The 17046-nt window shown below is 38.8% G+C and overlaps 1 protein-coding gene across 4 annotated transcripts; it reads left to right on the top strand.

Moving 5' to 3' along the window:
* Nucleotides 1–5349: 5349 nt before the first annotated feature.
* Nucleotides 5350–16962, top strand: GTF2A1L (general transcription factor IIA subunit 1 like). 4 transcript variants are annotated; one of them, XM_084514190.1, is made up of 10 exons: nt 5427–5455; nt 6156–6182; nt 6954–7055; nt 7350–7473; nt 9055–9101; nt 10331–10424; nt 11493–12094; nt 13583–13876; nt 14631–14720; nt 16686–16962. In XM_084514190.1, the coding sequence occupies exons 1-10, from the start codon at nt 5435–5437 to the stop codon at nt 16791–16793; spliced, it is 1509 nt and encodes a 502-aa protein (XP_084370316.1). In that variant the 5' UTR covers nt 5427–5434; the 3' UTR covers nt 16794–16962. The 4 variants fall into 4 exon arrangements, with proteins under 4 accessions (XP_084370317.1, XP_084370316.1, XP_084370318.1 ...); XM_084514192.1 differs by having other exon boundaries at nt 5429–5455; nt 6153–6182; XM_084514191.1 differs by lacking the exon at nt 6156–6182 and having other exon boundaries at nt 5350–5455.
* The last annotated feature ends 84 nt before the right edge of the window (nt 16963–17046 follow it).

Genomic DNA, 17046 nt, shown 5'->3' with positions numbered 1-17046 from the left:
TTTGCTCTGGAAGGGAAGCCCAAGAAAATGATCATTGAGCAATGGGTCCTCACATAAATGCTTCCAAGATTTGACACGGCAGTGTGACTTAATCCTCATATTCTGCCATTCTTCAGTGGAGTTGACTTGGTATCAATTAGGCAACACTTAAGAAAACCTTACTTCCACTCTGTGCTTGATCCACCTGTTTCTAATTCATGTGCCTGACTGATTTTGTTGGTGTTGTTAAAAAAAAAAAAAAAAAAAAAAGGCTGTCGGTAAAAAGGGGCTTCTCTGGTTGCTCGGACTTATCCCTCTCCAAATTATTAAATGCAAAGTTAGACACAGCAAATTGGACTTGAGCAAAACATGCTGCTCTTCCCTTAGTGAACATCGCACTCAAGCTGCTGGATTTCAGCAATCATCTGCGCAACTGCTGGATTAAAACTGTTGAGGAACCATCTGCTCGACTCTAAAAACTCCCAGCAGCTGATTCAGATAAGGAGGAATAATGTTCCAGGCACCTCCACCTACAGCATCCCACTGCCCCCTGACTCCGTGTGGTTCTGAACAGGTGTGTAGGTAGTGCCTCTTCATCCTGCTCATCTCTTAGGCAAAGGAGAGTTGAGCTGGGGAGCCCAGGAGCAGGACTGGAGCTTTGATTTGGGGACAGAGGAAAGAGATTGAATATTTAGGAGAGGCAAGGTTTATTTCATCCTTAATTAGGCTTAATCATGCTACAAAAATCTCTGGGTGTATCAAGGAGTGGAGTTGTACAGAACTGTTCAGTGTATTCAATCCATTGGTAGTGCTTTTTTATACAGCAGTTTGTACAGGTCAGAGCCCTTGTTAAGCTCCCCTATGTTATGAAATTTTGTCATTAAGTTGAACTAAGGGAGAGCTTTTTCTACAATTCTTCTGATGAAGTGGCTTAAATCAGGTAAAAAGGAAAGGCATCTGAGAAAACAAGAGTCCCACATGATAAATGGGAGAGGTCCATTTGTTAAACGTGTCCCAGTGTTATCTGTCTGAGAACTCCAAAAGAAATTATGGAGCTTATAACTAAATCACAGTTTATAAAATTGGTTATGATACCACAGTGCCATATATATAAGAATCAACAGCTGAACACAAAGGCAGTGTGTTACGGGGAATAGCTTTTAAATGAAATTACAGGTCTGACCATGTCGAGGCATTTGCATGGGGACTGCCCAGATCCTGCAACCACTTCCTTCTAAGAGTGATTAAATTTACTTGGAAAGAAGGGCAAGATGGTAGTTGTAAAATAATGCCTTAAGAAAGAATTGTATAGACCTGTGGTTATGTTCCTCTACAGCAGCAATACTAGATTTTAACAGGAGAGGGCATTCACTACCAAGCATCTGAGTTTGCTGAGGACTGTTTCTAGAGGTAAGGCATTTGAAAGTTGTATTTTTTTTTTTTTTAAATGATTAATAAAGGTTCATCATCTGAAAATAAATCTTCTCCAGACATCATGTACCAAGAGGAGTATAAATAATTACAAATTAAAACCTGTCCAGTAAATGAATGCTTGAGGTGCCCTTAAGCAGCACTACCCCAAATGCTGACACAACCCTGAAAAATCAAGAGTGTCTGAACAGCATACTAATGTTTTTGATAGCCTGACTTCTAAAACACTTGTGAGCTGTTAAAGAAACTGCAATGGGGAGACCTAGATTAGAAGCTGAAGTGAGATGGATGGAACCTGGATGCTGTTCCTGACTGCCATTTGCGAGCTTCATGAAGACAGTCGGCGTGTTTCTTCTCTTAAAAGTAGGGTTAAATGCTAACAAAATCTGTAAGCATGAAAATCACGATAGGTTTGCACTTTATGTTGCAGGACACTGATCCTATGTTAAGATCACCAATATCAAAGGTAGTAAGTATTGCTATTAACAGATTTTTTGTATTTTTTGTTTTTCAGAGGAAATTTAATTTCAAGATGTAAGTAACCAGGCTTTTTTATGCTTGTTCAATTGACATACCGAGTGAAAAGACACCTTCTTTAGCAATTTCTAAAAGAAATTATATAAAGTTGCTGCCAGACCTCAGATAAAAGCCTAAGTGCCTTGGTTAGCAAAAGTGCAACCTTCCTGTGCATCTTGGAAAGCTGTATTCCCATCTCCAGTTTTTACTTTCTCCTAAGCGATAGCTGTGCTTTGGTATTCAGCAACAATATTAAGGTTACGATTTACAACACACAGGGTACGGCCACGGTGCCTTGCACTGGTGGGATGTCTTGGGTACATACAAATACAGAGACACAGTCAAACTGAAGTGCAGGATGAAGCTCATTTGCTGTAAATGTCCATGCTGATATACCCAAAGTAACCTGACCTCTATCTGAGATAGCTGAGAAGTCCTTTGGTATCAAGCTCCACAAACTCACTCTCTTTTTGAAGTTAGCTGTACAAATTGTTCCAATGTCAAGGAACTTTGTTACTCCCTGATAAATGAGGGGTCATAGATAGCAGGAAACTCATTTATGTATGCTTTTTTTGCATTTTTCTACCTTTCCAAAAATTGCTGGACAGTATGCTGGCAGATAGATGGCTATGTATCAGGCTTATCTGTCTCATGAATAAGTTGCAGCCAGCTGCAGGATCACCATCTGCAACCTGCAGTGCCCAGTGAGATCCTAAAGGCTGCAAGTTCTCCCTGCTATTTCTTTAAACACGACAGGACTGATCAGATGAATATCCTGTTATGCACTATCCCAGATAGTTTCAGATGAATGATGCACTTTAAAAATACATACTGTTATTTAAATTACTCTATGAGCAAAGCAGCATGGCTTGCCTTTTTCGTGTGGTGATGCAGGGCACACAGAACAGCTGAATATGTAATTGTAACTTAATTCATGATCTAGACAGTGTCATTAAATATTTTTGTTACTGAGCAAAATTACTTCAATAGCAAATTGCATTTGTTCTTTGTCTCACTTGCAAGAATACAACTTACAATATGATTATGGATGTTGCTTTTTTTTTTTTTTTTTTTTTTTTTTTTCCTGTAGTTGTAGGTATTAGTCTAGCTATAAAATTAAGGGTCTGTCAGTATTTTCATTAAAATCTTTTCATTCTTCTGGTTGTGTAAGCTAGCCTTAAAATCTAATGCTTAAAGGGTGAGTCTTCTCTTCACAAGTCAGACAGCACTGTATCTACATAGCAACCTAAAAATAGAAGAAGGAAAAAGAAAAAAAGATACTTCTAGGTTCTCAGAATCAGAAGAACACTGATGTATGTATAGATGGAAGGCATATAAAGGCCAGAATATATATTCTCCTACATATATGATAATAAAGAACATTTTTCCAGATGAGTAACTGCTAAATTGGTAAATCTCTGTATTAACATATGAGCAGATTGCTGCAAATGTAAGCAATAATTCGTGTAGTTGTACCAGATTGCTGCTACTTAACTGGAAGCTTCAGCTATCTCCCTGTTTATGAGGTAAGAATGACTTCCCAGTTTTACAGCAAGGTAATATGCTTTTCCAAGCAGCTTTCCTAGGTATATATTTGCATAACAAGGGCAACTGTAGTTCCCTTCCTTTCTGTTCTCAGGACAAAGTCGCTTTTCCTCCATGTACAAAACCTGAGGTTTCAGACTGTTTAAGGTTGTGGTAGTGCTCAGGGTCCAAACTGGGTGCCTCATTTGCCCTGTACTTTGCACAGGGGATGATCCCTCTTCGGCCTCTGGAACTTAAAGAAGAAACTTGGGTTTTGTAACCAATACTCAGCTGTGTCCCAGTGTGGCCATTCACAGTGCGTTTCAGGCACAAGGAGGAAAAAAGGAGCACAATGGGAGCAGGGGCAATCATGGGGTTTTTAATACATTTTCTTTTCCGGTTTGTGCTCTGAATAATAAGTTTGTAGCTTTTCTATAACATGTTTCATCAGGCTATGGAGCAATCTTACAATAGCATCACTTTTTGCAGGCAAGGAAATGGAGACAGAGCAGCAAGGTGACCTGCTTTAGGCCACCAAAAAGGGTTTAGACAAAAGCCTTAGGCTCTTGGGTGCTTTTGTGTTCGTGCTTCAGCTAATGGTCCACATCACCTTTTCTCTTGAGATCACCAAGTTCCTACTAGACATATAGTTCCTTTAGAGCTCTTAGTTGCACATTACTCAGAGACCACCAATTATGCAATCTGAATATTGCCCACAGGATCTGTACTTTCTGAAAAAGGGAAATTTCCAGTTGAAGAATTTTGTGGAAACTTACTAATTATTTCAAAGAAATAAAACAAAAGCGTTATGTACATTTCAGGGGGGAATTAACCTGCCTACCTGGATCATCAAGGTCACTCTTTTTCGACAGGTTTGTGGCCCATTCCAGATGAATGTTTGTCATTCACAAGGCCCTGCTGAGGCCCTATGGCTGGGCGATGCAGTGGGCTGGGAGTGACACTGGCAGTACAAGATCAAGCGTAAGGAGACCAGTTTTAAATGGGATGGAAACAAGAGGTTTTAAATTTTCCAAATGATTTTTCACAGGTTCCATAGCATGATAACCTTCCAACAACTTCATCTTCAATAAAAAAAAAAGTTCGACTCTTCCTCTGTATTAATAATTGGATCAGGGATTCATTTATTTTTCCTTCTCAACACATTAGCAAAACACAATGTTTTTTTTTTTTTTTTTTTTTTTTTTTTTTTTTTTTTTTTTAGATAAGTGAAGCAACCCTTGTATTCTACTCTGGTAAGGCTACACCTCGAGTACCATGTTCAGCTTTGGACCCCTCACTACAAGAAGGACATCTCGAGGCCCAGGAGTGTGTCCAGAGAAGGGCTATGAAGCTGGTGAAGGGCCTGGAACATAAGTCCTGTGAGGAGCGGCTGAGGGAGCTGGGGGTGTTTGGTCTGGAGAAGAGGCTCAGGGGAGACCTTATTGCTCTCTGCAACTACATGAAAGGAAGCTGTGGGGAGCTGGGGCTCAGCCTCTTCTCACAGATAACCAGTGATAGGACTAGAGGGAATGGCCTCAAGTTGCACCAGGGTTCAGGTTGGGAACGAGGAGACATTTCTTCTCAGAAAGAGCAGTCAGGCATTGAGATGGGTTGACCAGGGAGGTGGTGGTGTCACCGTCCCTGGGAGTGTTTAAGGAAAGGTTGGACGCGGTGCCTACAGACACGGTTTAATGGTAGTAGGATGATGGCTGGACCAGGTATCTTGTAGGTCTCTTCCAACCTTAATGATTCCATGAGTCATAATGTTGAGACTATCAACCTCAACCCACAGAACCCTCCCCACCCACCCTTCCAAGAGGCCTGATAAACAACCATCATGTGGCACAGCCTCCCAGAACTGCAATTTTACCCCAAGGCCCCCAACCCCTCGGCCCGCCTCCGGCCCGGGCCCGCCGCCCCCGGGCCGCGCCGCCATGGCAACGGCGCCTTAAGGCGTGCGGGCGGGCCGCGGGCAGCCGCCGCCATGGCTCACGGCAGCCCCGTGGTGAGGGCTCGCGGCGGGGGCCGGGGCCGGCTCCGAGCAGGGGAACGGGACGGGACGGGGCTGGGCAGGGGCCGGGGCCGGGGCCGGGGCAATGGCTGCTCCCGGTCGGGGGAGAGGAGGGGTTGCCCCCGGGGCCCGTGCTCCTGTCTATTCTTTGCTAATTCGGATTTTACGGTTGTTTTGTAGGGTTTTTAACTCAGTATATGGTGTAATAAATGCTTGTCCTTGCTGTACGGCTGTGCTTAATACAAAACTCCTTGGACATTTTGGGGAGAGGAATAGGCCTGTTGAAAGCAAAGTGGTTTAAGTTCTGCTCTTTTGCATTAACAGTGAAGGCCAAGCCTTTGACATACAGGCTAGTCAGCATCTTTTTGTAGTGGGACAAATCTCCTTTTTTCCCCCTGTTCCTGCAGCCCTGAAGTGGGCAGGGGAAGCTCCTGGAGATCTCTAAGCTCCTGTAAGAAGTCAAACTTAAGGTCATTTTAGAGTAGCTAAAATTGTGCTGATTGCTTTTCACAAAAAGCATAATGTGCTACTACTTAATAACTTTGAAAAGGATGGTTATTGCCTGCAGTGTAGAACAACTGTACAGCAGTAAAACGTTTATTTGTTGTTAAATTAGAAAAATGGAAGTTAAAATCCTGGTGTCCTAGCTTCCAAGGTTTCCTAATAAACTTCATCTTTCACCTTTTATTAGTAGGCTGTTCTGGTGGTGATGATAGTCATGGTTAGTAAGCCTTATATTGCTAAAAGCTTGTTATCCTCCTTTTTGATATGAGTGGGTAAATCTTGAAGCTGGTGTGTGGTTGTATCTGTTGTCTGGATCTGAGTGGAGAACTAGGATCCACTTACATGGATGAACTAATAAAATGTTGTGTTAGAGTCCTGTTGTAATATAAGATGAATGATATACATGTATATATTATGTAGGATTATAATTTCCACAGCTAAACTACTATACGGCATCAGACTATTGTCACAAAGGGATTTTTTTTTTTTCAGGTTGCTTATGTTATGCTTCTGATAAAACTGGCACATCTCATTTTTAGTAGCTTGTACTATTAGTTGCTCCTCAAGATAGAGGTTATGATGCTGGGTTCTAGAATGATACTGAGCAGTAAATGTCAATTTTAAACCAGCACTCCAAACATACTAGGTTTCAAAATACACCACAGCGATTGCTTTTTCTAACATTTCTAGGATTTCTTAAGCATTTCTGTAGCCCACAGAAGTCATTAATTTGAGGCTCAAATCCAGTATTTTTTTCCATGAATGTCTTATTAGTTCTACAGATTTAAGGGAATGACTGGACTTGTGTATCTGGTAGACTTGCAGACCTTTGCATTTGACAGTATTTAGTGTATTACACAGCTTGGTCTGCATTGTTCAGTTTGTAGTAGTAGTTTATGCAGCCACATTAGACTTGTATGTTATCATTTCAAATGCCTTAATACTCATCTTAACTTGAAAATGTTTAATTTTTTAAATTTACATATAGCTTAAACTCTACAAGTCCGTTATTGAAGATGTGATTGAAGGTGTTCGGGAACTCTTTACTGAAGAGGGTGTAGATGAACAGGTTTTGAAAGACTTGAAGCAGGTTTGTTGGTTTCCATTGCATTAATAAAATGTGTATGCATGCATATTTATCTTTGGAGATGACATACTTGTCTGTTTCTTGGCCATCTAAAACATGTAAACTTTAGCCCTAACTCAGAATTACAAGTATTCTGTGAACGTTATATTGGATGCTGGAGGTCTAGTAGTGAGTGTAGCCATGCTTATTGGATAGAATCAATTTACCTGTGGAAGAGCTAGGAATACTTGATTATCATGTTAGATGTGGTTTGATTTTTGAAGTTGATGTCTGCTGACCTTAATATTCTCTCTGCAGCTTTGGGAAACCAAGGTGATGCAGTCTAAAGCAACAGAAGGCTTCTTCAGACATAGCCAGCATTCTTCACGGTTCACCTTGCAGTTGCCACACACTTTTCATCGTGTTTTGCAGGCTTCATCAGGTCAGATGTTGCAAATGCAGTTTAAGAATAGCTCAGTGTTTCAAGAATGTTTTGGAAGACCTGAAGTTGCTGGAATGATCTTGGTTTGCAATGCATGTGTATATATCTAGCATGATGGGGAACAGTACGTATCTGAAAGCAAAATTTGACCAGTAAAGGACAAATTAAACTATGATAAACTAATGCAGGTATGTCTAAATGAATTTGATCTGCCATTTATTTCCAGCAGGAAAACGTGAAGAGAATTTTAGTCTTCTTGTCTGTAGTCCAGAAGAGTAACCCTTCAATTGCAAATTCATCAAAAGTGTTAAGCTTTCACTTCACGCTTAAGGTGTGGCATGATGTGTGCTGAGGGTTACATGACGTGTTTGTGCTCTGGAGCTCTGCTGTCATGGTGGAGGTTAACCTGGTTCAGCTTTTCTTAAAATTCAAGCACTTGCTCAAACAGAAGAGTGTGAGTATTGGGAAGATTTTTCGGTCTGTCTTTCAGTACTCCTAAAAGCAGTATTCACAGTGCACAGAAATATTTGACTTTCATACAGGCTCATACATCAGGACATATTCTTCTCAGTTGAGTCCAGCTGACCACTGTGCTAATGTTATGATAGAACATAACGCTCAGCTGAGGCTTCTCTGAGTGTGAAGCACATAAGGAACTTCCCCATGAAGAAAAAAAAAATAATGATATGTGATGATTTAATGAAAATCTGTGTCACAGTGCCCATGGAGAACATTTCAAGGTTGGGCAGGTACTTTTCATCTACTTACTATTTTTACAGTCTTCATATTTGGACTGTTTTTGGAAGACAGATACTTTATTTATTCTATGCAATTAAAGGGGATTTATTTTGGGGCTTGTTTGCTATTGGAAGCTTTATATTTGAACTTTATTTCCCTTGTTATTCCTAACGTTTGGAAGGGCAGCTGATGCTAAGGCACATCAGACTCTGTTAAAGCCACCTGACTTCTTATTTTTGTTTCTAATAGGATTTGAATTGTCCTATGGTCTAGGTTTTTGAAGTAGTTAGGGCTGCCTAAATTCTTCCCGTCTCAAAGCTTGCAGAAGCTTTCTCTTTGGTTTGTCTTCCCTCAATGAAGTATGTAATGCTTTTGAAAACCCATCCTACATTTCCTGCTATTATCACCATTGGATTTGTGCTAGAGTGGGAAACCACTTAAACATTTTCCTCTTGTTGATAAGGCAGTGCATTTTACGTGTGTTTGTAGTCATATTAATAAATAGAAATGGTGTGCTTAGATTTTACAGGACTACTTATTAAGCAGATCAAATAGATAAATATTTTAAACAACAAAAACTCCAAGACCAACTTTTAACAGAATGCGAGTTTTATAAATTCAGGGTATAACCCCTGCCCTGAGTACAGCATAAGCTTTGAAGCAACTTGAAAGGAAGTATATTCAGTAGCCTTGTCTGGATGTGCTTACTTATTGTTGATCTAATGAGTCTGAGCTGAGGTTAAGATTGCTTTAGTTTCAGGACTGCATGCTGTGAATTACTGAATGATCAACTGTTTCTGAGATGCACATGTTTTTGTAATTTTTTTTAAATTGCTTCCTTAGTCATCCCAGCTGGCAGAGGTTTACAGCATTTCACGGCAGCAGGCCTGGTAGGTAGCTGCAGTGAATTCTTATTTTGATTATTCTGAAATTTAAAATGATTAAGTTTGTCAGTTTTTCACAGGCTTGAGGGGATGCACATATTAAGGGTTTATTTTCTGTATTTATTTTTTTTCTTTTTGGTGTATGGGTGCTTTAGAACAACATTTAGTGACTGAAAAAGTTAGCATTTCTCATGACAATTATATCTGTAGAACATGGCATAGTAGGCAGGGTACCAGGAGTCTGCTGAGGGAATATGCACAGCTGAGGAAACTCAGTGTGTTTGTTTATTTATTTATTTTTTTTATTTGATGAAAACCATACAAAAGGTAAGAGTCTGCAGAAGGAGTGCTCAAACTCTGCTGCTGTGTGAGCAGTGGAGGGAAAAAAAAAAAAAAGGCAGTTGGTTTCGCAAGCAGTGCAGGCAGAAGAGTGTTGGAAAATGTGGCTGCATGAACTTAGCCCAGAGGTTGGAAGAAGTGGAAATGTACATGTAGGCATCATTTTTATAACTTTTTTTATTATTACTGGATGTTAAAATAATGTGTGGTTGGGAAATGCCAGCACTAATGAAGTTGGAAGCAGTGTTATCTGTGAAGCACAGAAATCATCCAGATGAAAGTGAGTGTTTTTGGAGTGATAGGTTCTGAACTATTGGCATAGTGGAGTTGGGTGTGGGGGAGAAGGATGTATTGTAAGAGCTTGATGAACTTGTTGAGTGCCTCCTGAGCCTCCAGCCAACTACCTTGCCAAACTGAAATATAATTTTGGGAAGGTATTTGTGTAACATGCAAGTTCCCTGACTTTAAATTTGGGCTTCCTAGGAACAGCTAGTTTGAAAGGGCATCTTATATGCAATGGTTTTCTTTCCGGGAGAAAAAGAGAATGATGTGAAGTGTCTTTGTGGGCAAGGAGTCTGTACTTAATGCATAAGCTTAGGTAAAAGTGGCTTTGAGTGGAAGAGTATCGTTTTGAATGGTGTGTTCTTTGAGGGGCTACAGGAAAGTTCTTAATGAAAAGAGGATGTGATAACTGGAAAACATAAAGCACTTGAGGCCAATCATCGTGCTTGCAATTACAAAATACTCTTTATCTGCCTATGTATAAAAAGTCTAAAGCAACTCTTCAGTAGAGATGATTGCAAAGGGGCCTCTTTCTGGGTGTGTTAAATGTGACATTTAGGGCCCTGATAGAATAAGGTATGCACTGCTACTTAACAAAGTTCTTGTGTATCTAGGGTGCTTCACGACCAGGTGCAACTCTTGCTCTCCCTTCGGGTATTGCTTATCCTATACACGTACCAGCTGGAATGACACTACAGACTACATCTGGTAAGATTAAAGAAGAGACGTAAAACGTTACAGGGCATTCATTGACTGTATGTGAATATTGAAAGATGGTTCTAAGTGCAGTAGATAAAACAAATGTGAAGTATAGGTGGGTGGAGCCACTTATCCTCTTCCTTTGTAGTGTGTAATTACTGCATGGAGGAAGTAATTATATTGATTAGTTGGTGTGTCACTTGTGTACACTCGCAGCATTAGTTAATGTGGGCTGCCAGGTGATGCCATTTTTTTGTTTTACAGCTGCTGGCAAATGTGTTCCTTTGTCAGTCCAGGCATAGATATCCCCTTGCCCTGTATGAGGGCTAGTCTTTCATGTGTTAAACTGACAAAGACGTTCTGGTGCTTCAGAATGAAATTGATTTTATATTCGAATAAAATGTAACCACCCATCACCCTTTTTGCTCACCCTTTTTTGCTGATGAAATTGGTGGTACAAAAACTTGCTTGTATTGGTTGGAGTTTGATGAATGGATGGCTTATGTTAGTCATAGATTGATTTTCTCCTTAAACAGCTGTTCTTTTTTAAGCAGTAATGTCCTATATGTCTGTTTCAGGTATAGCTTCTAAGGTTTTGAATGCTGTAGGCTGATACCAATGACTGTATGTGTAAGCAAATGTGTGGAGAAAAGAAAAATTAATTTGGCAAACTAGCTCTGGCATCTTAATTCTAACACTGATGATGATAATTAAGGATTCAGTATTTGGAGTCCTCTTTATGCAAGGAGAAGACAGATAAACTATGAGTCTTACGTTTAGGACTGTATTGGTATTTTAGTGGGGATGCCCTTAAAATAATGATCTGTCCATGGAGATGGGCAACAGTTTACTGTTTCATCTTGTACTCCTTTGTTTCTGAAATGACGTGTTAACAAATTTAAAGCAAGCTTTTTTTACTCCTAAATGTCTGAAAGTGTGCTTCGGGAAAGTACTCCTTTGTAAACATCCTTTTTCTTTGTAGTTTGCCTGATTATTTCCTCTTGGCTGTTACTGATAATGGGACGCTGGCCTAGATGGATCTGTAGCTGAAGCAGCTTTTCATCCTTCTCTTTGTAGGGCAGCTTTATAAGGTAAACGTTCCTGTTATGGTTACACAGGGCCGAGATGCGAATATTCTGCAACTTCCTATTCAGCAAATATTTCAGTCGGTTGGGCAACCTTCAATTCTGCACACCAATGTGGCCAGTGTTGCACCAGTGAACGTACCTTCTGTCCAGGCAACTGCAGATGTGTTGCAAACTCAGAAGACTGCTGTCCAACAGACTGTGGCAGTTCAACCAAGTGCCACAGAAAATAAACACTTGGAGAACTCTACTAGTACTGCGTTGGTTCAGCAGCCTACAGAGAGCCAGCAGCAAATTGCACCCAATGCAGTGCAGAATCAGCATGCGGAGTCTACAGAGAAATCCCAGCATGGCAACCTTGATACACCTGTGTTTAATTCAGAATCCTCTGAAGTGTTTTCTCCTTCTGACTTTGTTGAGGCAAACAACTCAAGCAGTTTGCTGCTGGATGTGGAGGGGCAGTTAGACACTGAGCCTCAGGAATCACTACAACAGCAGGTGTCTGATGATATCATTGAGATGATTATGATGGGCAAAAGTTTGGATGATAACACTGTTTTGAAAGATGAGGACACTGTTGCTCCCACGGACAAGGTAGGACCTTTTTCATTTCTCATCCAGTGAAAATACAGCTGTTGTAGATGGTTGTTTGAAGAACAGGTTTTGTAAGAGACGTGATCAAAGATGTCTGTAAGTAGTACCTATGAATGATGATAAAAATCCTCATTTTAAAGTTCACTCTTGAGCTTGTTTTGAAGAGCAATTAGCTGACTGCTTATTTTTTGTATTTAAAGTTTTGGTTGCAAGTGTTGTTGAAATATTTGGGTTGAATACAACATCAATCTGAAAAACACTGTAGGTGTGTGGGATAGATACAGTGCATTCACAGATTTATAGGCTATTTTTTTTTTTTTTTTTTGAGATAATTGGTTTCTGTCTCTGAGCAAGCATGAATGATGCTTTGAGAACTACCATGTCATTTTGATGCTGAATCTGCGTGTGGATACTGGCCAGTTGTAAAATTGCTTTTGGATTGTCGACAGGGATTAATTTTAACTCATAACATGTGAAGAGCAATTAACTTATATTGAGAGCCCATACCGAGTATGAAAAGTCAGATTCCATAAGTGAAAATCTGCTGCTAAGAAATACATTTCCTTGGGAAGAAAGTCCTGACAAGCTAGAATTCAGATAGAGGTTTGTGGAAAACTTAAAAATAATTTTATTGATCAAGCCTCTGCTCTGACTTCATCAAATCTATGTTCCAGAAATCATTTGCAAATACAACTTGAGGCTGGTGTGCTGACTTTGAATTGTAGCGCTTATATGATATCGAGGCAAATTTAGTAAAAACAAATTTAATAACAGTAATGGAAAATGCCTGTAAATAGAAAGCATCTTATGTTGCTCGTCTACACTTGGGCAGGATGATGTAGACTGTAGGAAGAATGGAAGATCATAACAAAGTGTTAACTTCCTTGAATTAGAAAGTGTATGTGGATGTGAATGTAGCACTCCAATAAAGATTTAATGAGAAACCTAAGATCACTGAAAGCTTAGAGCTCTTTCATGTTCCTGTGAACTCTCTGTTTTGGAATTCTAGTGCTTTTATGAACGGTACCTTGAAGTAGTGAGGTATTTATTCTCATTTTTTATATGGTATTTAAACAGAACACTTCGATTTGAGGGAAATAAATGGATTAATCTTGTTTTTACTTCAAAAATAAGAAATAGTTTTCAAGTTATTGGAATTTTCTTTAAAATAGAAATTCTAGAGGCCAGTTTGAACATCTTTTTCTAAAGAAGTCAAGTACAATAGTGTTTAAAGAGAAGTGTAAGAGAATGTATTTCTGTATTACTGAGGGAATGAATATTTGACGTGGATTCCATTTAAGGTAGGTGTAAGAACAAGATTTTTCAAACATACTCAGGGTTTACAAGTAGTCCAGGATTTGAAACTCCCACTGAAGTGCCATGAATCTTGTTGCTTTATTAAACAAAAATCTCAGGCTTTGTAGTGAACAATGAAAGCTATGTGGGGTTACTTCACAAGCCATCTCTGGTCTTCTTTATTGTTGTCAGCTGGAACCTACTGAGCAGGTGGAATCTAATTTACGATCAGAGAAGGATATCTGCAGTGACATCGAAGGCATAATTCAGCTAGACGGAACTGGTGATGCTTCTCCCAAGGAAGAAATGTCACACACAAAAGACACAGACGAGAATGAATTCATTGGTATTATTGAATCAGAGGATCTAAAAGTTCTGGAGGATGAGGATGAAGGAGAGGATGAAGAAGGTGACAGTATTTCAAACATGGATTCTAGCAGCAGTAGCTGTGATAATGAAGAGCCCCAAATAGATATTGTTGAGGAGGTAATATACTTTCAAGCCTTATGAAGCACGTTACAATAATGTCATCTACCCTGAATACTGAATTGTTGGACCCAGAACAGCCCCTGCTAAGTTTAATGCTGAGAACGTAGTTAGGTTACCTATGTCTCTCAAGAGGAGATGCCACTGAGGAATTATTAGGGGGCTCATTATGAGGAGCATGAACAAATGAATGAGATCATTTGTTTATTGGATCACTTAAAATACTTAATCACCAGCATTAAAGTTCTGTGGTGAAACCCTGACCTCAGTGGAATTGAGTTCTTTTAAGTAAGATCCTGATACAAATCAAGTTGTACTATTCCTTCTGAAGAACCACAGGGGATTAGACAGAGAACAGCACGGTGGAAGTGTAGCACTTTGTTTTAAATTAAAAAAAAAAAAAAAAAAAAAAAGATGAAATTTTGTGTCCTTGATGCTCACAAGAGAATTAACTTATGGAGTCTGGACAGTTGGTGAGCATTCTAGTTACTAGGGTCAGCTTGGGCATTTAGCAGTTCTGCTTTATTTTGACCTTTTTTTTTTTTTTTTTTGGTGGTTTTTGTTTTGGGGGAATGTTTTTGAGAACATAAGCATGTAAAGATGATTCTAAGTGAGCTTTGTGGACCATAGCTTCTAAGTCTTGATTTTTTGTGTTAACCTTTATTGTTCTGGTTGTGTTTAATATCAAGCTATTCAACACTATATTTTTGCAAGAATGTATAAAATACTTCTTAAATGCATTTTTAAACTCTAGGATCCATTAAATTCTGATGATGATGTCAGTGAACAGGATGTTCCAGACTTGTTTGACACAGATAACGTGATAGTTTGTCAGTATGACAAGGTACAGTAAGTAGTTTTATCTTTGTCCCTTAATCATTATAAATAGCATCTTCAGCAAATCCGTATCTGGACTGCTGTCAGTGTCTTTTAAAGAAAAACTAATGCTGTAATAATTGAGTGTTTAAATGTGTTTAGCTGACAGTCCTCTGAAGACCTGTATGTTATTTTCTGAAATGAGGACAATTAAAGGGTTCATAAAGAGAAAGGGGCCAAAGCTTTCAAAATTAAGACTTGTAAAGCTGCAAAAGCTTATGCATTTCCTTAAATTTTGAAGTTATGTGAACAGCTTCTTGTATGTATACATGCATCTTTGGCCATGAATTAAGACTTTCGAAACAGTACACACACACACACACACACACACACACACACCTTTTTCTATTCCCTATCTTTTGTCTTTGAAGTGCTTTCTGGAAGACTTACTACCAGAATCCTGTTAGGTGAAAAGCCAAACAGTCACTAAGGGCCGTTTTGTCCTGCTTTATTTTAATGTTTAAATTTTAACTTTATTTTGAATTCTTGGAGATGAAGTTAAGTACTAGGTATGTTTTGGACACTTGCATGTTAATAGCTTAAAAGTTGACAAAACAAATGCCCATCTTATTTTGGAAGCAGATGTGGAAAAATATGTCTAATAGTTTCTAAAAAAAAAAAAAAAGTGACTTTGCTTTTATGCTTTCAGAAGAGACTAGTGATAATTTTTTTGTATGTTCAACTAGGTCTGCCTTAAAGGGGACTGTGCTTTAGGAAACAGTGGGCTGCTGAGAAAATTGTCTTTACTCAAGTGTAACAGATTGAATGTTTCTGAAGCTTGTTATTTTGGAAAATGTAGCTGCAGGGATGTGTGTGGAAAATGCATCTGAAATTGAGCCACAGTGTGTACTGTGTTGAAAAGTTGCACAAAATTTTGAAGCATTGTAACTTAGTTTGATGTTATGGATGCTACAGGTAGTAGATGTTGCTATCTATAACAAGTTTTGTCTGTAATGAGTTGAAAAAAATTCTTTTAAAAACTAGTAAGTTCAATTCTATACATGTCTATAGGAAACTTTAATATCAGATGTCATTGAAAATTGGCAGTTAGAAGTTGGGGGAAATGTTGATAACTTCCCCTTTCTATATAGATTTAATAAAGACAAGTAGGTCTAGTAGAAAGTAGATGGAAATAGTTACCTGTTAAATTATATAGTTATCTATAAAAGAATGCCAAAGGCAAAACAATTTTTTTTTTTTAAATTCTTTTCCCCTTATTTTCTGAATCTGGAGATAGGCTGATGCTTAAAATCCAAGGAATTGTTAGAGATGGTTAAAATTCCTTCTTTTAGTATTAAACTTTCTGTAGTATAGATTGTTTTGCAGGACTTGAATAAGAAATAATGTGAACATTCTTTCTCACTGTTTTGTATGGCAGTATTTGCTTCTGAGCCATGTTTTCATGTTTTTAGCCTTATCCTTACATGCCTGTGTATGCAGTATTGCTTTGCCATGCATATGGGAAAAGGAAACAACTGCATTTCAGTTAAACCATACATATTTGCAGGGTGCAGTGTATTTTGGGAGTGGTACAGTAATGAAATTCCTCCATTATTATCTTGTTTTTCAGCCAGCACAAGGTTCCACACAGCTACTTTTGCCTTGCAGGGATGTGGGTGAGGGTGTAAGAGGGATGTTTTACGTAATTAGTGTTTTTAAAGGGAGATGGAAAACTTGAATACGGTGAGTAAGATTCAGGAAGTTGTTCCTTTGAGAGGGCAAAGATTCTGGTATATACAACTGAAATCCGCTGCCTCTATTGAATATTTGTGCTGTGTTCAGAGAAAGTGTCTTGCATATTTTGAGTTATCAGAATTTTAAAGGAAAAACAAGTTTTTAAAACTGAGTTATGCTTAAAAGCTCTTTTTTTTATTATGGTCTAATTTTTTTTGGGGGGGGGACACGGGGGATTGATTTAATTTTCTTTCATCAGATACATCGAAGTAAGAACAAATGGAAGTTCTACTTAAAAGATGGAGTGATGTCCTTTGAGGGTAAGGACTATGTTTTTGCAAAAGCCATTGGAGATGCAGAGTGGTGAAACCTCATCGAAGTATGTACTTCAGAACTGCGGCCTTATTCCCTTACTAACCATCTGTGAAACAACTGGACTTCCTATTTTGTTACTAAAAAATAGACTGAATTTGCAAAAATATGTAAAATAAGTGTTCAATACATGCAAATTAAAACACTGTATTGTTACCTGCTCATTTGTCTCTGCTGTTTCCTGATTATTTCATTACTTTTCCACTAAAGAAGCATTGTTGGAGTGAATAGCTGTAAAGGCTAGAACA

This window comes from Aythya ferina, assembly GCF_964211825.1.
Source record: "Aythya ferina genome assembly, chromosome: 3".
Classification (NCBI taxonomy): Eukaryota; Metazoa; Chordata; class Aves; order Anseriformes; family Anatidae; genus Aythya; species Aythya ferina.
This window is presented reverse-complemented; position numbering and strand designations above follow the sequence as displayed.